The sequence below is a fragment of the Pieris brassicae genome, chromosome 11, assembly GCF_905147105.1.
Source record: "Pieris brassicae chromosome 11, ilPieBrab1.1, whole genome shotgun sequence".
In the NCBI taxonomy this organism is placed as follows: Eukaryota; Metazoa; Arthropoda; class Insecta; order Lepidoptera; family Pieridae; genus Pieris; species Pieris brassicae.
The window spans coordinates 1,031,130-1,052,620 of NC_059675.1; the positions used below are offsets into that span (position 1 = coordinate 1,031,130).

Genomic DNA, 21,491 nt, shown 5'->3' on the forward strand with positions numbered 1-21,491 from the left:
TCTTTTTTGTTTTGTGACCATGGAGTAACAAAAAACCTTTTATTTGTAAGACTCGGTCATATGTTCACACAATAAAAAAATAAAGATAAATATTAAATTAGTTAATAATATTAAATGTGGATACACAAAACCGTTTAAGTTATATATATTTGTAGTTTAATAAAAAACATTTGACAACTTGCCCTAACCACATTAAATCTGGCCATGTTGTACTGAACTCGGCACTAGAGCACTGCATAGACTAGAAAGGTGCATTGATATTGCAAAAGGCAGTAATATAAAAAACAAATTATATTAATTCTACATTTATTACCAGGTATATTCACAACATAAACTACTTGTTATATTAGCTATATTATAATGGAGGAAAGCCCTTTAGGAGTTGATTTAACTGTCTATGAGTAAGTTTCTTCTCACCTGGAATAAGAATACCTTTCTTTCCCATTTCTCTTTGAACCTTAGCTCTCTGATTGTAATCGTTATAACATGTTTGGAAAGCGGTAACTTCCTTAAGGCACTGCTTTTGATCAAATTCAGATTTCTTAAAACAAGCAAATAGTACAGCCATTTCTTGCATACACGCTGCTTCTTTTGTTTTATCATTTTTACCTGATACTTCTTTCTTTAGTTTTAGAGGGAGTAACATTTGAAATGGTACAGGCTCTGTTTGGAATCTTCTTGCATGGGTACTTTTTGGTGCCAAATTGGGAATATGGAGCCTCATTTCGAAATACTTAATTTATAAAATGTTTGTATAGTATATTAATAACTTATTAGTTTTTGTCAATTCGAATTTTAAGAAAGGTTAACTTTAGAAATTCCAAGCATTTTGGAATAAGATAGATTCATATTTCATATCTATCAGATGTCACTTTTGCATTTCTCATGTGACATCCATTTTAACATTGACAGTAGCTGTCATGTATCAACTGACTTAGATAGATTTAAATATTATATCGTGATTCATGGCCAATTTAAAATATATTTTGTGAAATAATCTAAACGCATGGCGATTTTGTTGTAATATAATGTCATGTCGTAAAAAATTAGTAATTCTAAAATGGTTCAATGGCAATGGTTATGTTGGGATACTGGAATTAGATGTGTGTTACAGTGAAGATTGTGGCTAGCCACTTCCGTTCAAGTTTTAATGACATTATAAGTTTTTCTTCTTAACATATTAAAAGTTATAATCAGGCCTTTATGGCCTACGATCTACACAAGACTAATAATAATAACAATAAAAAGAAAAAACAACAATAAATCGCTAAGAAGATTAGAAATTCGCTTCAAAAAGTTTTGTTGACGAAACGATTTAACTATTTTTGAACGAATTCTACTTCAAGTAGTTTAAGAATGAAGGAATTAATTGATAAAAGCCAGCAACACACTTCCAAACTAATTGGCAATGATAGTGTCACTGGGTTTTAAAGAATTTGTACGCCTAGTAAATACCAAGTAGGTAATTAGGAATTAGTTATTTGGTCTTAACCCTAATCTATAATATGATTAAGTATTTAATTAAATCCACTTTATCGTTTGATAATAAATAGAGCTCACACTAATCTGTGATATATAGTAATTACACGCCGTGACCGTGAATTTTACTCACAGTACAATTAAAAGATAAAATCCATTGCTGCACAGGTGTGATTTGAACCCAGGACAAGAGTAAAAGTCTTCAGCACTATGTTGGCTTAGGTATAGAATAAAGAATATATATATATATATATATATTACACATCTTATTATATTAACTCATAAATTACAATATAATATATTACGTTTTCTACCATATGAATTTATTGTATCTATTAACAATACTAAGAAAATCTATACAAAGTTATTAAAAAACAAAAGAAAACTAAATTTTTTAGCGGTCGTGAAGAGAGATGTTATAATTTTTTTTGATGGAATAATATGTAAATAAAACTGAGAATTTATCCCACTGTTAACATAACTCGATGATTCAAGAGCTTTTTAGCAAGCGTGGCCAGCTTGTTGAAAACCACTGGAGCTGGAGGCTGACCTGATGCCAGGTGATAGACACTCACATTGCCTGAAAAGCGCTCTTTTCTTGATACTTCAGTAGATATAGGATGGATAGGAGCTAGTTGCATTTAGTGGGTATGCGCGGCAAAAAATGCCTTAAAAAACGCTTAGTAACGACGGACCTCGAGGTGGGCTGGCATTTTGTATTCTGCCTTGACGGTCGATGATGAATCAACTGAGACTGACATATTTTATTGCACCGTAAGTTAGGCTAAGTACTAAGTTTTGCTTCATTTACGTATTAGGAATAATTTTTTGATTAGGTTGAAAAATAGAAAGTTCGGAAATAAGTAGCTGATATTATACAGGACAAATATAAATAAGACTGAACGTTATAAGTATACTGTTATTAAACTTCGAGGCAATTTACAGTTTATTAAAAAGTCACGTATAGTAAAACTAGATAATAGGATGAAATATTTTATTTAAAGTCCTCAATTAAAAAAGCAGTAGACCCCATCTTTTCACGTTTCTAGTTGAGGATGTCTGGGAGCATGACGGCGCCGTCAGGGATCAAAGGTGTGTCAATGTTGATGTTTTCAACTTCCAATTCTGGCTTGGGGTTCTCCACAATAGTGATTGGGTCGGGAATGATTTCGTTTTCAATGACATTGACGTTGTCGGGGATAAGTTCGGGTTGGGATCCATCAATGATCTCAACGGGGCTGGGAATAAGAGCGGGGTTCTCTGGGTTGTAAACTTGGTCAACGGTGACGTCGTTAGCGGATGCGTCAACATTTATGATAACCTGTACCAAAGGAGATTTGATGCTGGCGGGCTGGTCTTCAATGATAGCGGGTCCGACGGAGATATCCTCGTGTTCCTCAATCAGAGCTGGTCCAACTGCGATATCCTCGTGTTCCTCAATCAGAGCTGGTCCAACTGCGATATCCTCGTGTTCCTCAACGAGAGCTGGGTTGGTGTCAATAAGTGCAGGTGTTTCATCGATTATAGCGGGTCCAGCAGAAATGTCGTCTAGTCCATGTCCACCGAGGAGATCGTGGAGCATTTGCTGTAAAGCAGCAGCTGTGGCTGGATCGGTGCTGGGGCTGTTGATAGCGCTTATGATCTCGTCGATCTCAGAGGCTGAGATACGGTTAAGAGGTACTGCCGCAGCGACGGCGATAACAGCTAATACGATCAGGAATTTCATTGTTGCTTCTGTAAAATAAAATTAATTCATAAACAACTCAACCTCAATTTTAATAAGTATTGCTACCAGCAGAGACATTGAAACAAGCCACCACATATGCCATTCTACGAGCTGGTGATGTTCAAGTATACTTCATTGGATATTTAAAAAAGAGCGTCAACTATTTGCTACAACTCTTCCTTAAGTAACGACTACTATTTTCCTCACAAAATAACGACTTTAATGGTTAATATGTTAAAAAAATTTGTTTGGTCAAATTGTAATATTGTACTCACTTTTAGTCTTCTTTCAATACTGAAATAGGTATAGGATCATTCGTATTTTATATTAAAAAATAATCTATGTTCCATAAATTTTTTATCTTAGGATTAATGTCATACCCTAAAGTAATATAAAGTTTTTGTTTTAGTAAGACAGGATTTAATAGTGGCAATATTTGAATACCGATAATATGCAACGCACAATATACATATTTATGTTGTTAAATTCGTAATAACTTTCGTTTCTAATTAGAAATATTGTAAAAATATAATTTAATGATAATTAGAACAATGTCGCGAATCGATTGAAATCGGAACATTAACAATTACTGTGAACTACTTCATTACAAGGCCCTGCTTGTCCTAGGACAAAGGAGGGTGTCCTTTAGGATATCCTTGAAGCTTATCAAAAAACTTCGTTGTTGTGAACAGTTATTATAAACATATGTTGTCTTTATTGTGGTAGAAAACGTCGTAATCATATCCTAGTGTGTTTTACTGAGACTTAGGTAATAAAACGCGACTTAGATTCTAATACTTATGGTGGACTATATCTCCCGTACACCATCAACACTAATTTAACTTAACTAGATTTAAATCATACCCTTATGTAAACTGCTTATAATAATATACTTTATTTATCAGACGATACAGTCCAACTAAAGAGTTACCTATTTATTTACACTTCGTTACCATAATATACAAAACGTACATATAAAACAACAAAAAAAAGCAGAAAACATAAGTTATTAGGCAACGGGAGGCCTATGATATTATATGTAAGCGATATCTTCCAGGTATCCCTAATATAGAGTAATTAAAAAACGAAACACCTACAGAGGCTAAAGTACAAAAAGTGCTCAATTAATTAACAAAAAAAAACTCAAAATACCATGTAACTATAACTAATATTGAATAAAGTAAAATTGAAAGAAAACGTATAAATAATAGTATGTATAAACAAAAATGAAAAAAGCTAATCCTAAGGTTAACTGAGTCACATTAAAAATATATATAAGTAGTAGCTAATGACGAGGCAGAAGAATAATGATCAAAAAGAAGATTTTTAAATAAATTTAAAGACTGAGCTCGACTGATGTCATTTGGTAAGGATTTCCATAGCAGGATACGTATCACAGTAAAGTCAAGTCAAAGTCCAAAATCATTTATTCATATAGGTAACAAAGTGTACACTAATGAACGTCAAAATTTTTTAATTAATTAAATGCTTCTCATGTTACATTTACTGCCAGGAGTGAAAGAATTCAGTTTTATTAGTAGGAGTGTCTTGAATAAGATTGTCTAAGGAACGTAAATCAAAACTACCGCCGGAGAGGAAAATAAAATTTTGCTTTAAGTAACTAGGAGTTTTAGGATTAAAAATAACATTATAAAGTAATCTATCTAAAAAGATATGTTATTAGAATCAGATAAAAAACAAAAGTTCTTAGTTTCTGGCCTACTAGAATTCCCATTTTTTGGCAGTGTTAGCCTAGTGGGTTCGATGTGCATCAATGGACTTTCTATGTGCACATCGAACTTAAATGTAAATTTACAATTTAACTTCCTTTCTGACGTTATGAACTGGTTTATCTATATGAATAAAGTTATTTTGAGTTTGAACGGTTAAGGAAAACATCGTGAGGAAACCGGCTTAGACCAAAAAGTCGACGGCCTGTATCAGGAACAGGAGGCCGATCACCTACTTGCCTATTAAACAAATGGTCATGAAACAGATACAGAATTCTGAGGCCCAGACCTAAAAAGGTTGTAGCGCCATTGATTTATTTATTATTAAGGATTTCCCTTTCGTTTAAAAATCTGATACATTTAATTGTGTTTAACGTCCCTCTTGAAGCTTTTTCCTACAAGGAAGTTTCGCATGTAAAGAAATTATAGTTATCATCACACTATTTCCCTATTGATAGTGAAATAAAGATATTACGCGTTTTAACGCTAAATGATAGCGAAGCGGATTAAGCTTCTATTTTATGATTGATTTTATAAAGGTTTATAAATTATTTATGGCTCTATATCATATCTGATTACACATGTATATTTACAATAAAATAATAAATATTTATTATCATTCGATATCGTCAATCAGCTGTTACAAGGGCGCCATTTTTGCTTACTTTTCAATAAAGAACAACGGTTAATAAATTGTCACACAAACATCCTATGCTACCACAGCTTTTATTATATTTATTTCCCACATTATTATAAGATCTTTACAGCTATTACGTATACAATATAACTACACAATAATACACAGATATTTCTACCTCAATAGACACCTATAAGTTATACGCTTAGCAAGGTGGAGTGTGCGCAGGGTAAATCCAAGAGTACTTCCGACTTGAAGAATCTTGCTTGGAACCCATAAACCCATCATACACTCGGCCGCCGACTAAATATAACCGCGAAACAGCCTCAGTCGCAAACATTTTTTTCAAAGATGCAAACGCGGCATACTAAGTCAAGACAAGGCGCTTAACACCTCACATGGCGCAAATCCTGTGTGACCAAGGGGCTTTTGGAGACTATTTACACAGATTTAAACTGAAGAAAAGGCCTGCTTGCTAATGTGACAAAAGAACCGACTAAACAATGGTAAGGTAAGGTAAGGTAGGGTGGACTCAATTTCCGCACTTAGACGCGCAGTCGGTCCGTTGTGCGTAAAAGCCCTGGCTAATTTAGCCAGCCTAATTCCTTCCAGAAGCTCAGAAGTCTCCCGGGCACTTCACAGGCTTCGCGGAGCCACTTCACTGTTCCGAGGATTTTTGTACATTGATTAGCCACAGCCTCGCATTCCAGGAATACGTGGGTGACTGATTTAACAATGGTTTACTGGTTGACTGTCCGACTTTCGAAAGCGATTTGGAGCTCGAGACTGGCATCCGAGGATGCGAGCGATCCTGGGATACCCCAGGATGTACTCCCCTGCTAGAAAGCTTCTTAGCCACAGATCAGCTGGTTCGCGTGATTTGGCTATGTAGGAGTAAAAAAAATTGGTGCACTGATATAGCAAGTATTTGTCTGAGGAGTAGGTGGTTACCATATCTAGAACAAACAGAGTCGGATACATAAGCGGATTTAAAGGACACACACAGTCTCTTGTAGAGGTAATTTATTTTGGCCTCTACATTTCGATTAACACGACCTACGTAGGCTGAATTGGGATAATGGTCTTATGAATCTTTGAATAACATCAGCAATAATTAGAATCATTTGAAGTTACGTATGACGAAACAAAGATATATATAAATACAGTGTAATCTCTATATAACGACACGTTTATGACGTTATAGACAGTTGTCGTTAAATGGAGACAAGAAAAAATTTAATTAGAAAAGTTTATCTCAGACTAGTGTTAGTAGTTATGTACATAAAAAAGAATCTTATTTGAATGCTATTGCGTATAGTCTGTTATTTTGGTCTGACCTCTTTTGCTGCACCAGTAATTTTGTTGTACTTTTTTACTTATATCATTCATCTCTTGCGATATTGAGGCATCTTGGTGATAAAGGAAGTATTTTTCCAATAATTCAGCTACTACCAGAGCTTCTTTAATTATCGGCGGAGGCTCAGGCTCATCCATCTCATCTTCTTCTTCTCCTTGTTCATGATCCTCAGTGTTTCTAACTGTATCCAAAATTTATTTGTCTGTTAGTGAAGCCGTTGTAAGCAGGCAGTTTTCTACTTCGATGTAGGTTTGAAGATTGGCCGTATTTCTTGCCATGTTGAACTGTTGAATCCACTTGGTTATTGGAAAGTCGTCGTCGCTATCAAACTCAGGTTCTGTTTCCACCTCATCACTCGATTGATAAAAAATTCCGCATGTCGAAAAGAGTGCTGTATAGTTGTGGCTGTCACTTCTTCCCAGGCTTTAGATAAAAAAATTACTGCTTGCAGCGTATTAGCAGAAGTTTCACCCTCAGATTCGACCAGCATCATCCATGCATCAAAAATTTTCTTCTGTAGTGACCCCTGAGGCTTTTAATCACACCCTGGTTCATTGGCTGTAAGTCACAAGTCGTATTTGGAGGAAGAAAAGCCAACTCTATGTTTTGAGAATATGATAACATATAGACAATCCATGACTCTTACTTATTGGTGATGGTCAAAAGAACGAATTTCTTAGAAAGTTCATAGGGATAATTCTGACAGTCAAGCTTATTGCTGCACAGTTTTTGCTAATTTTAGCAACTCAAATGTGCTTTATTAGGTAGTCAATTGTTTTTAGGGTAGCGTACTAATGGTATTAGTGGCTATCATTATAAAATTGTCAGTGCTAACATTGAAATGAACACAGACGAAGTTTTATTCAGTATAAATGTATATATAATTAGGAAAAGCAGTCTTCGCCTAGGCTTCGGTGACTCTCATCCCTTGTGTCACAGTTTTGTTTCCCATTTGTCCACCAATAGACTTTCTGTCTATGTGCGAATCGAATAATCTAGATATATTCGGTAGTGGGCTGATCGGTTTTAAAGAAATAATTGTTAAATGCGAACCTAATCCACTGTTTTGCTGGTAATTTTCATTTGTATTTTAATTGTAGTTTTACTATCTTGTATATATGTATTTTGTAACATTTATGTTTGCCTAAATTGTCATACATTTTAAATAAAAGAATTTGTAACATGGTATAGGTTATGTATAATGTAGGAAACTTTTATAAACAAAATCTAACACTCGTACGGTGGAGGAAAACAGAAGGCTGATCACTTACCTGTCAATGAAATAAAAATGATAAAAGAAACAAATGCAATCTGAGGCAAAGCCCATATAAAGTTGTAGCGCCACTAGATTATTATTATGCCTATACATAATTGGAATACTTAAGCTAAAGTTGATGGTGAGATGTTGGAGTCAGTGGTTACGTGAAGTTGTAGTTTACTGTAAATAAATTGACGAGGTCATGTTAATAGCTTAAAAACTAAGCATATCTAATAATAGAAAATAACATAATAGCATTTTGTAATAATTTTAGTTTTCTAATATAAATTTGAGCATTATAAGTTTGAAGATTTGACAAGTTTTACTAAACTATATCATACACTAATTAAGCTATTCAAGGATCAAAGGACAAAGGATCACGCAATATATATATATATATATAACTAGATCACACATATATATATGTGTGATCCTTTGTACTTTTCTACGTGTTCTACGTGCCTAGTATATATGAGAGATATATCTGGAATCCGTTCTGTGAAACCTGCTTATATTAGGGGGCAATCTCGATATAATTTGGTGAAAAATATTAATAAACAGTTTATTATGTTAACATTAACAGTTAAATTGTATACGGTTAATTTATAATGCTTGACCTTGGAGTTTTTAGCTACTATGAAAAAGGTATCCCTAACGAATACATATAAAGTTCAAATATATTGAATATATCAAAGCATATCTATTTATTATCATCGTGAATGAATACCTTGACGATATTTGTTGTAAAGCAAAAATTCTCCGATAAGCTTGTGATAATGAAACACTATAAAATCTAACCAAATTTGCACAAATATTATAGTTTAGAAGAAACTGCATAGGTAAGCAGTTTACCATCATATCATTATAACATCCCGCGACTGTAGATAAGTTCATAATGCATTACTTTAGTCAACGCCTTAAAGCTACAGAGTATCGTTTCGCACTAAAGGCCTATTCTGTATTGTCTGCCCAGTTATTATACAAATTGTCGAAGAAAAGAGTCACAATCTTATTCACTAAACATTTTAAGTAAATATACTCGCTCAAATCAAAGACAATTTTATAAAGAAGTTTCTAATTTTCAGATATGAAATTCCTACTTTTCGCTGCACTCATTGCCTTTGCGGCCGCCCGCCCTTCAAAGACTGGCTCACTCCTCCCTGAGTCCGCAGGACCCATAATTCAAGAGCCAGAAAATATCAACACCAACCCAGCCCTGGTTGACGAAACTGAGAACATCAACACCAACCCAGCTCTGGTTGACGAAACCGAGAACATCAACACCGACCCAGCCCTCGTTGACGAAACCGAGAACATCAACACCGACCCAGCTCTGGTTGACGAAACCGAGAACATCAACACTGACCCAGCCCTGGTTGACGAAACCGAGAACATCAACACTGACCCAGCCCTGGTTGACGAAACCGAGAACATCAACACTGACCCAGCCCTGGTTGACGAAACCGAAAACATCAACACTGACCCAGCCCTGGTTGACGAAACCGAGAACATCAACACTGACCCAGCCCTGGTTGACGAAACCGAGAACATCAACACTGACCCAGCCCTGGTTGACGAAACCGAAAACATCAACACCGACCCAGCCCTGGTTGACGAAACCGAGAACATCAACACCGACCCAGCCCTGGTTGACGAAACCGAGAACATCAACACTGACCCAGCCCTGGTTGACGAAACCGAGAACATCAACACTGACCCAGCCCTGGTTGACGAAACCGAGAACATCAACACCGACCCAGCTCTGGTTGACGAAACCGAGAACATCAACACCGACCCAGCCCTGGTTGACGAAACCGAGAACATCAACACCGACCCAGCCCTGGTTGACGAAGCCGAGAACATCAACACCGACCCAGCTCTGGTTGACGAAACCGAGAACATCAACACCGACCCAGCCCTGGTTGACGAAACCGAGAACATCAACACCGACCCAGCTCTGGTTGACGAAACCGAGAACATCAACACCGACCCAGCCCTGGTTGACGAAACCGAGAACATCAACACCGACCCAGCTCTGGTTGACGAAACCGAGAACATCAACACCGACCCAGCTCTGGTTGACGAAACCGAGAACATCAACACCGACCCAGCTCTGGTTGACGAAACCGAGAACATCAACACCGACCCAGCTCTGGTTGACGAAACCGAGAACATCAACACCGACCCAGCTCTGGTTGACGAAACCGAGAACATCAACACCGACCCAGCCCTGGTTGACGAAACCGAGAACATCAACATTGGCCCAGCCCTGGTTGATGAAAACGAGCCAATCTCAACTGACCCCGCTTTGGTTGACAAACCCGTTCCAGCTGGTTCTCCTCTTGTTCAAGTTATCATTAACATTAAATCCACCTCAAGCCCAGCTTCCAAGCCTGAAGGCATTGACAACAGCCCCGCTCTCATCCCTGATAGTCCCATAATTCCAGACCCAATCAACATTGCACAACCTGATCTTCCTCTCATCCCAGACCCAATCAACATTGGAGTTCCCGTTCTTCCCGACTTAGCCATCAACCTTCCTGAGGAACTACACTAAATAACATTATTCACAAACAAACATAATGTATAACTGCAAATAAATGATTATTTTTTATATTCGCTTTACTTAATGTCCCGAATAAAAACAGCACACTTAACCGCCTCCTTGACTTAGTGGTATGGTTTCATTTCCTAAAGATCTTTAGATCGTTTACTAATAAAATGTATAGAATAATTAATAAAAGATCATCAAGGTACTAAAAGTTGATCGCCTTTTTGCCTATACAGATGTTGTGTATATTTTTTGAATGTTATATTCCTGTATCCACTATATATTACTTATTATGTCCCGAATAAAAACAGCACACTTAACCGCCTCCTTGGCTTAGTAGTATGGTTTCGTTTCCAAATTGACCAAAAAGTCGTGGATCAAACGCAACTAGTGGTTAGATGGGGACATCAACTGGTTATACTGGGTCACTTTCGGTAGAGTATTTTTTTTTTCACTGTGTGGTCCAAAGTAATCAAAAAGTTATGATTTGAGAAAATTTTATGTCGTATAGTAAGCTTAATATTAACTTCAATACACCCAATAAACAACCATAAATAGCTTGTCTAAGGCAAGGACTCATCAGTACCAATCTAGTAGATATTATGAAAAAGATACAGGTGTAGATTTTTTCGAATTCTAATAAGAATTAATAAAAACAAGTAAGTTTTCTTGTAAAACGTAAAATAAATGATAACTCTGCAGGGGTTGAACTGAAGGACTCCCCGTAGAATTTGTTTTTGCAGCTAATGACCCCTTCTAACCGCCTGTTGAGTTTGATCTACCACCTGTATAATAATTAATAAATCGTCAAGGTGCTAAAAGTTGATCGCCTTCTTGCCTATACAGATGATCTGTGTATATTTTTGAATACTAACTGTAAGCGTAAAATAAATTTATATTTAAAAGAAATAAATCCTGAATTTGAAATAATATTTCACTATCACTGTATAACACTAGCGTTCAAATGTTATATACCATCTGCCGCACTATTAGAATTACAAAAGATTATTTCTATTTGGAATCAGAAGTTCAAATATAGCCAAGTAAACTTACAGAGATTACAAAACATATAAGTTAATTAAAGTTATTAAAAAAAAACAAAGATCTTTGGAAAGATCTGTATTTAATTTACAATGTCAATTCAGAGTTTACTAACTGTGAGCAACACAGATGGATGGAGGCCATAGGAGTCCAAAGAAGAGATGCCAGTTGGACATAGCGTAAGCGCAGATCAGTTCAAAACACACGAAAGCACTTCATTGAGAAATTCCTAGGGCTATCCGAGAAAAGAAAGGGAATGGAAACATCAAGGTCGTCGGTCGGTCGAAACGAACAACTAAAAATGTAATAAAAACCTAATTCAAACCCAGCCCAACAAAGTGCTAATCAATAACATCTACTTTTTTATTCGTAGACAAATGTGTTCAATTAGTTTGTAAACATTATTATGAATGATAAAATAAAAGCTTAATAAGCACTATTGCCTTTCTTCATCTAGGCGCTTCGTCATTGTTACAAAATATGTGATATACTTCTTCAAAGGTATAATACGACCAGAAATTTTGAACATTTAGTACTAACCCTACTAATAAAAATACTAATATTTTACAAAAACTATGATAATTAAGCAAAGGCATTCTTGATAATTTAAAAGGAAGTAACTTTTCTAATTGTTTTCTCTGGAGTGCCTCTCCAGAATGCATCGAAAAATTTGTTCTGAGATAAAATAAAAATAAACAAAAGATTTACCCTTAGTTCATCTATTTATCAGACACTACGTTCATTTATATAGCAGCAAAAACTTATGGTTTCGTCATTACCAATTAGTTTATTGGGTATTGGAAAAAAGTTTTATTTGCATTACATTTCCTTCGCCATCTATAGATATATCTTTTTTTAAATATTGACATCGTTTATATCTTTAAACAGAGCTATTTAAATTGGTAACGGACCTTCTGTAACAACTACAAAGTGCTATTTTACTGATCATAATACTTATGGATATTATTTTTTTCTTAAAAAATGCTGTATTTATTAAAGTTATTTTATCGACTCCCCGAAATAAATAGATGTCAAATTGCGTTATCAGAATACCAAATCCCTTCAATGTTCGGGCGTGTGTTTTGAGTGTCGAATTATAGTTACAAATGTAAACAATCTCACTCGAACGGCGCTTTTTGTTGCGGTTACTGTTTATCAGAATGCCAAATCGTAAAATTTCTCCCTCACGAGTGATTTGAGAGAGTTTAATAAGTGATTTACAGAATCGCAAGGCTGGCCAGAGGAATTCAAACTATTAAATTCAAATCATCGTCTGTTGGAGCTTTATTCCACATTAAAACAAATGCCCCACGTAGTAAAAGAGCTTTAAAGGACTGTTTGCTGCACTTCAATCTGATTTAAAGTGAATTCCTCATTGAGAATGTAAACACTGCCATCTCTAGCGTAGTTTAATACAAATAATCTTAAGCAAACAAATCAAGATATTAAACTTACAACAACAAATATAAAGAGAAAAAAATAGGATTTGTTGATACGACCATGTTCGTAGGTAGTTAAGTCTCTCAAATAAACTTAGCTCTGCTTTTGCAGTAAAAAAGTACGTGGTCTAATTAGCGAAATTACAGCAAAGCTCGTCTACTTTAGCTATTTTTATAATAGTGTATGTTTTATGGTTTTCTGATGGTGTTTTGTGGGGTATAAAATCGATCTTCGTGGTACGCAAGCAAAAGCGATTCGAGCTATCTGAGGAAGTCAGTTTATTGTACATTTTAAGCCACAACATGAGAATATTTGTGTTTCCTTTTTTAAGTTAAAGGTGGCAAACGGGCTGGAGGCGCACCTGATGTTAAGTGATGTCATCAACACTCACATTACCGGTAGGCTCGCAAGCGCGCTGTCGGCATTTTAAGAATCTCTACACTCTTTTCTTGAAGGACCCTAAGTCGTATTGATTAGGACATACTTCAGCTGGTTCGACAAAGAGGTGGTGCGCGACAGGAATTGCCATAAATATATAGAAATATACAGATACTTTTAAAAATAATAGCTTCTATAACAGTCGTAACAAAATAAAATTAACCATAATGCTGCATAAAACGAGTATTTTATTCCAATGCATTTGTTTTTTCTTGAACACAAGATCCTGGGTCATCGGAATGCTCTTAATAATAGAGATTTTTTAGATTTACTCAATATTAACCACTCGCGTACAACATTAGATTGTAAACGAAATAATGAAATGTTAATTGCTACGTAAAGAATGAATGCAATGTAATAAAATAACAGTTGAAGACAGTGACTACGTCTGGCTATAATCTTAGATTTAGGTTTAGGTTTAAGAATAACTTTATTTCTCAAAAGAATTGTATTCTTCACTTGCGAAACAATATGTAAAACTAAGATTAATAATTAGAGCACACAGATGTACGTATACAAAGAACAGTATTAATTGTATCAAACGAATGAATGCAAAGTAATATTCGAAGAGAGTGCCTTAGTCTGGCTCTACTATCGGGGTGTAACTCCGGCGATTAAGGAAATCGCCACGCTTATAAAACTAAGCAAGTCTGAGCAAAATGTACAGCCTTGGTTCGTAAAAGCCCCAACACAGCTACTTGCAAACGCTTAATAGAATGTAAATGATGTTATTACTTAGATATGATTACCTCCAGTTTATCATTTACCGAGTTTTTTACGCCAGCTTTTTCTCTCGGCCTACACCCTCTTCCTTACCCTGTCTTCTTTGCCGATGAGTAGGGATGTCTTTCGATTCAAATTCAATGACGTAAAATAAGTGATACCTGTATCTAGTATTCCATAATAAACATATTTTATTTTATATTTATATATAATTTTCGTTGTTTGATGAAGATTTTAATAACCTTGTAATTATAACATGACGCTAATCACGAGAAGAGCAAATGAGCATATTTTTAGTCAGCCAATGTCTTGCCTTCCACAAATTAAACAGTTTTTGTAGGTATAAAAAACTGCAAAACAAGATTTACAATATTTTGGCGTCATTTATGACTAGGTTATAAAATATAATAATATCACCGGACTAAAACAAAACCGTAATGTCTTATCATCGCCCCTGATATGCTTCTAGATGCAGATTTCAAATATTCTAGACTTAGGCGATCGTTTACATTGTTATGTTAAGATCCGAGTTACCAATGATCTTGCAATTATGCTTTAGTCGTTTAAGCTTATCGGGCATTTCGCAATCTGATTCACCGCTCTTATAGCTAGTTAATTTACCATTGAAGTTTGTCAAATGAAGAACTCTGAGTATGGCTAATTTACTTTCATTCCTTAATCTTTTTTAATAATCGATAAGCCTTCTGTTGTCATTGATATCGTCAAAAAAGTTTTATTTGACGCCTTACCCATATCGTTTTATCTAAGCGGCGTGTCTTTTAATTAGAAGGCTATTAATCATGATTAGGACCTGAATAGTTTGACGATGTTAATACAGCAATAAATAATTGAAACGTGTTAATTTGGTGTTATAAATTATCCATTATTGAAAGTAGACTTGGTCGTATTAATAGAGATTCAGTTAAAAACTATGCGCATATATATTTTATGTAAAAAGCTTAATTAGCGTATTTTAGTAAATATGGGCAAATCTGCAAACTCATAATGCCCATATTTATATTAGAAAACTAAAATATCTCTTAATTAGAAAAGACTTCATTAAAATATAAACATTTAAACCTTTCTATTATTTTAATAATATATCTGAATGTTGGGAAAAAATATTTTTATTTCTAGATATTGTGTACTGTACGTGTTCTACTTGCCTAGTATATGAGAGATATATCCGGAATAAGTTTAACAAAAACTGTTAAATAATAACGTTTAATCTTGGAGTACTAGGTATCTGTAGAAATGTCTCCCTTACGAAAATGTTTTACAAAATAAATATTTGCATAGAAAGTTCAAATATCTTTAATATATCAAAGCATATCTATTTATAATCATCATGGACTAATATAATAATTCCTTGACGATATATGTTGAAAGGCAAAAATTCTCTGATAAGTTTGTGATAATGAAAAACTATAAAATCTAACCAAATTTGCACACATATTATAGTTTAGAAGAAACTGCATAGGTAAGCAGTTTACCATCATATCATTATAACATCCCGCTACTGTAGATAAGTTCATAATGCATTATTTTAGTCAACTCCATGAAGCTACAGAGGATCGTTTCGCACTAAAGGCCTATTCTGTCTTGTCTGCCCAGTTATTATACAAATTGTCAAAGAAAAGAGTCTCAGTCACAATCTTATTCACTAAACATTTAAAGTAAATATACTCGCTTAAACCAAGGACAATTTTATAAAGAAGTTTCTAATTTTCAGATATGAAATTCCTACTTTTCGCTGCACTCATTGCCTTTGTGGCCGCCCGCCCTTCAAAGACTGGCTCACTCCTCCCTGAGTCCGCAGGACCCATAATTCAAGAGCCAGAAAATATCAACACCAACCCAGCCCTGGTTGACGAAACCGAGAACATCAACACCGACCCAGCCCTGGTTGACGAAACCGAGAACATCAACACCGACCCAGCTCTGGTTGACGAAACCGAGAACATCAACACCGACCCAGCTCTGGTTGATGAAACCGAGAACATCAACACCGACCCAGCCCTGGTTGACGAAACCGAGAACATCAACACCGACCCAGCTCTGGTTGACGAAACCGAGAACATCAACACCGACCCAGCCCTGGTTGACGAAACCGAGAACATCAACACCGACCCAGCTCTGGTTGACGAAACCGAGAACATCAACACCGACCCAGCCCTGGTTGACGAAACCGAGAACATCAACACCGACCCAGCTCTGGTTGACGAAACCGAGAACATCAACACCGACCCAGCCCTGGTTGACGAAACCGAGAACATCAACACCGACCCAGCCCTAGTTGACGAAACCGAGAACATCAACACCGACCCAGCCCTGGTTGACGAAACCGAGAACATCAACACCGACCCAGCCCTGGTTGACGAAACCGAGAACATCAACACCGACCCAGCCCTGGTTGACGAAACCGAGAACATCAACACCGACCCAGCCCTGGTTGACGAAACCGAGAACATCAACACCGACCCAGCCCTGGTTGACGAAACCGAGAACATCAACACCGACCCAGCCCTGGTTGACGAAACCGAGAACATCAACACCGACCCAGCCCTGGTTGACGAAACCGAGAACATCAACACCGACCCAGCCCTGGTTGACGAAACCGAGAACATCAACACCGACCCAGCCCTGGTTGACGAAACCGAGAACATCAACACTGACCCAGCCCTGGTTGACGAAACCGAGAACATCAACACCGACCCAGCCCTGGTTGACGAAACCGAGAACATCAACACCGACCCAGCCCTGGTTGACGAAACCGAGAACATCAACACCGACCCAGCCCTGGTTGACGAAACCGAGAACATCAACACCGACCCAGCCCTGGTTGACGAAACCGAGAACATCAACACCGACCCAGCCCTGGTTGACGAAACCGAGAACATCAACACCGACCCAGCCCTGGTTGATGAAAACGAGCCAATCTCAACTGACCCCGCTTTGGTTGACAAACCCGTTCCAGCTAGTTCTCCTCTTGTTCAAGTTATCATTAACATTAAATCTGCCTCAAGCCCAGCTTCCAAGCCCGAAGGCATTGACAACAGCCCCGCTCTCATCCCTGATAGCCCCATAATTCCAGACCCAATCAACATTGGACAACCCGATCTTCCCCTCATCCCAGACCCAATCAACATTGGAGTTCCCGTTCTTCCCGACTTAGCCATCAACCTTCCTGAGGAACTACACTAAATAACAGTATTCACAAACAAACATAATGTATAACTGCAAATAAATGATTATTTTTTTATATTCGCTTTACTTAATGTCCCGAATAAAAACAGCACACTTAACCGCCTCCTTGACTTAGTGGTATGGTTTCATTTCCTAAAGATCTTTAGATCGTTTACTAATAAAATGTATAGAATAATTAATAAAAGATCATCAAGGTACTAAAAGTTGATCGCCTTTTAGCCTATACAGATGTTGTGTATATTTTTTGAATGTTGACCCTTTAAATATTGACTGTTACTATGCTACTGAAACTCTATTAGAATTACAAAATATTATTTCTATGTGGAGTCACAAATTTATACATAGCCAAGCAGTTAAGCAGCATATAAGTTCTATGAGATTTAAAGAAAACACTTTTTTATCGTATTAAAGCTGTCTTATTGTAAACCTATAATTATTTTAACATAATTTTAAATTTTTCCCGACGTTTCATTTTTACAATCCTTACCGGATTTACCGGAAAGGGGTTTCTTTAAATTTGTAAAAGTTATGTTAATAAAAGACAATTCTATGGGATTACAAAATATATAAATTACTTAAGTATAAAAATCCATAGATCATTGGAAAGATCTGTATTTATTTTTAAAATGTCAGATCCATAAATGCCCCTAACACTGTTTCTTCTACTCATCAATGATATGAAATCAGTGGGGCGTCCCTGTCACCGGCGGTGCAAATATTTCTCAGAATGATTTCCAGCAGTGTCAGCACAAACTTGTACCAAAAATCGAGAACCTGTTCTTTGGGATGAGACCTAGAGAAATGCGTACAATCGTGGAAGGCAACGCACTTGCAAACTTTCTGGAGTCGCAGATGGGCGGCAGAAGCACCTTATTCTAAGTACCCCACCTACAGGTTTGGTCCTTACCCATAAAATAAATGCGATGAATTTATACCTCGAAAATACTTTTACACAATGGCATTACGAGAAAAGCGTTAAAATTAATGAAATCTTACCTGGGCAGAGAAATTCAGATCATCGTCTGTTGGACCTTTTCCCTCAATATGCCCCACGTGATATGAGTTAAAGTGAAATGATGGAATCCATCACTAGATGATGTAAACACTGCCATCTTCAGCGTAGTTTAACTCAAATAATTGTTAGCAAACAAAAACAAGATATTAAACTTACAACAACAAATTTAAAAAGAAAAGAAAATAGGATTTTTTGATACGACAACGTTGTTAGGTATTTTTTTTATTGTAATGTCCTGTGGGTCCACAAATAGTATGTCTCTCAAATAGGCTAAGCTCTGCTTTTGCAATAAAAATCTTACTAGAGAAAATACAACAAAGTTCGACTACATTACCTATTTTTATAATAATACAATCTCGATAAGTCGATAGCCTCTAGTTGAAAAAAATTGCCATTCCTTTCCGCTGAACCCTTAAATACGCGTTATATCAAATTATTAAGATTTTGTAACTTGAACATAATGTTATTTCCCTACAAAGTATTGATAGGTAATACATATATACGAAGACGGGTCGACTACAATGTGTCTAGGTTTTTCCACTAGTTAGAGAACTTTTCAGCAGGCTGTAATATGATTTCTGACCGTTTCAGGAGAGGGTCAATCACATATTAGAAAATTGTAATTTTCATAATGTGACCCTAGTTTTCAGGAAGCTGAAACCTTTTTTCAGTCAGTTTCAGAACATGTGTAGTCGATTGGTGCAGTTTTCAGGAGACCTGTTTTCAGGCGTTTTCAGGCCTAGGTATACCCCTTTGATGAAGGAATATTCTAGACCGAACTTTCTAGGTGTGAGACAAGGACGCAATGATACGAGAGAGAGAGAGAAGATCAGAACTTTCTCGAAACTAGACTGAGCACTCTAGAACGCCGTACGACAGGGACGGAGCAACGTGCGAAAGAGACAAAGAGTGCGGACGTTCTAGAATTGTGCATTCGTTACTCAGTAGCAAGCCCGCCTAGAAAGTTCTCGAATATTTTTTAGAATTATTCCCAGGGATATATAAGCGAGCCGAAACGCGACTAGTCGCCTTTAGTTTTGAATGCGATAACAAGAGCGAAACACCGAAGCGATAAAGTGCGAATAAAGTGAATATAAGTGATAAAGTACTGTGTGAAGTGTGCATAAGTGAAGTAATAAGTGATTGTTTTTGTGTGAGTAATTAGTGCATCTCTGCAATTAATTCCTCATTGATTTATTAAGAAATAAACCTTTGAAGAAATCTACGGCATTTTCTATCCGATCCCCTAGCTCGTAACAATATTGTTACGAAGACGGGTCGACTACAATGTTTCTAGATTTTTCCACTAGTTAGAGAACTTTTCAGCAGGCTGTAATATGATTTCTGACCGTTTCAGGAGAGGGTCAATCACATATTAGAAAATTGTAATTTTCATAATGTTACCCTAGTTTTCAGGAAGCTGAAACCTTTTTTCAGTCTGTTTCAGAACATGTGTAGTCGAGTGGTGCAGTTTTCAGGAGACCCGTTTTCAGGCGTTTTCAGGCCTAGTTATACCCCTTTGATGAAGGAATATTCTAGACCGAACTTTCTAGGTGTGAGACAAGGACGAAATGATACGAGAGAGAGAGAGAGAAGATCAGAACTTTCTCGAAACTAGACGAGCACTCTAGAACGCCGTACGACAAGGACGGAGCAATGTGCGAAAGAGACAAAGAGTGCGAACGTTCTAGAATTGTGCAATCGCTACTCAGTAGCAAGCCCGCCTAGAAAGTTCTCGAATATTGTTTAGAATTATTCCCAGGGATATATAAGCGAGCCGAAACGCGACTAGTCACTAAGTTTTGAATGCGATTACAAGAGCGAAACACCGAAGCGATAAAAGTGAATATAAGTGAATATAAGTGATAAAGTACTGTGTGAAGTGTGCATAAGTGAAGTAATAAGTGATTGTTTTTGTGTGCTATAAGTGCATTTCTGCTATTAATTTGTGCCCATAAATTCCTCATTTGATTTACCAATAAATAAACCCTTGAAGAAATCCACGGCATTTTCTATCCGATCCCCTAGCTCGTAACATTTTGGTGTCAGAAGTGGGATAGAAAAATGCTAATTACTCCAAGGGAGAATCGTGAGAAGTTTGTGGCAGAGTCTGCAGCAGCTGCGGAGATGCAGACAATGAAAACTGATTCTTTAAAAGATAAGTTTGAAATCCTGGACAGTAGGTTATCTAAACAGGAGAAACGCTTGCTTAAGTTGGAAAAGGAGGTTCAGTGCGTTAAGATGTCAGGTTTTGTGGAATCATCTGGGACACTGGAAACACCTACCTTTAATGGTTCTTCTTCTTGGGGGGCCTATAAGGTACAGTTTGATGCTCTATGCAGGATGAACGGTTGGACAAATGATCAGGCTGTAGCTGCTCTTATGTTGGGACTGCGAGGCGAAGCCTTGACCGTTTTAGAAGCCATGACAGGTGATGTGACACTAACGCGACTGCTGGATGCCCTTGAGTCACGTTATGGGGACTCACATTTGGAGCCAGTCTATAGGGCTCAATTACGGGACAGAGTGCAGCAACCAAATGAGAGCTTACAAGAATGGGGCCTGGAAATAGAGAAGCTGGTAAGGAAAGCCTACGCATCCTTACCAGATGTAGCAGACAAGATATTAGTACAAACCTTCATTGATGGAATAAGAGATCGTGAAGTCAGGGTAAGGGTAAATCTTGGTCACCCCAAGAACCTGAAGGATGCTCTAGCCCATGCGTTGGAGGTGGAGGCGATTCGGAAAGATCCTCAACCTTACCGCATTAGGGCTATCACGGAAAAAGCTAATGGTCAACGTGGGTCAACCTGTTACACCTGTGGGGAAGTAGGGCATATGAGGTTTTCGTGCCCTAAGAAAGACTTCCGAGGTGATGTGAAGGTTAGA

The 21,491-nt window shown here is 36.9% G+C and overlaps 3 protein-coding genes across 6 annotated transcripts; 1 reads left to right on the top strand and 2 right to left on the bottom strand.

Annotated features, from left to right (window-relative positions):
* Nucleotides 1-289: 289 nt before the first annotated feature.
* LOC123716248 lies at nucleotides 290-868 on the bottom strand. Its single transcript, XM_045671895.1, has one exon. It carries the CDS (start codon nucleotides 722-724, stop codon nucleotides 356-358), a length of 369 nt encoding a protein of 122 aa, XP_045527851.1. The 5' UTR covers nucleotides 725-868; the 3' UTR covers nucleotides 290-355.
* A 1,591-nt stretch (nucleotides 869-2,459) lies between these two features.
* On the bottom strand, nucleotides 2,460-3,234 carry LOC123716204. Of its 3 annotated transcripts, none has more exons than XM_045671828.1 (2): nucleotides 2,954-3,234; nucleotides 2,460-2,914 (listed from the first exon to the last, which is right to left on the bottom strand). In XM_045671828.1, the coding sequence occupies exons 1-2, from the start codon at nucleotides 3,203-3,205 to the stop codon at nucleotides 2,525-2,527; spliced, it is 642 nt and encodes a 213-aa protein (XP_045527784.1). In that variant the 5' UTR covers nucleotides 3,206-3,234; the 3' UTR covers nucleotides 2,460-2,524. The 3 variants fall into 3 exon arrangements, with proteins under 3 accessions (XP_045527784.1, XP_045527785.1, XP_045527783.1); XM_045671829.1 differs by having other exon boundaries at nucleotides 2,460-2,889; nucleotides 2,929-3,234; XM_045671827.1 differs by having other exon boundaries at nucleotides 2,460-3,234.
* A 5,728-nt stretch (nucleotides 3,235-8,962) lies between these two features.
* LOC123716431 (nuclear anchorage protein 1-like) lies at nucleotides 8,963-17,642 on the top strand. Of its 2 annotated transcripts, none has more exons than XM_045672177.1 (3): nucleotides 8,963-9,026; nucleotides 9,273-9,835; nucleotides 16,247-17,642. In XM_045672177.1, the coding sequence occupies exons 2-3, from the start codon at nucleotides 9,275-9,277 to the stop codon at nucleotides 17,582-17,584; spliced, it is 1,899 nt and encodes a 632-aa protein (XP_045528133.1). In that variant the 5' UTR covers nucleotides 8,963-9,026; nucleotides 9,273-9,274; the 3' UTR covers nucleotides 17,585-17,642. The 2 variants fall into 2 exon arrangements, with proteins under 2 accessions (XP_045528133.1, XP_045528134.1); XM_045672178.1 differs by having other exon boundaries at nucleotides 9,273-9,796.
* The last annotated feature ends 3,849 nt before the right edge of the window (nucleotides 17,643-21,491 follow it).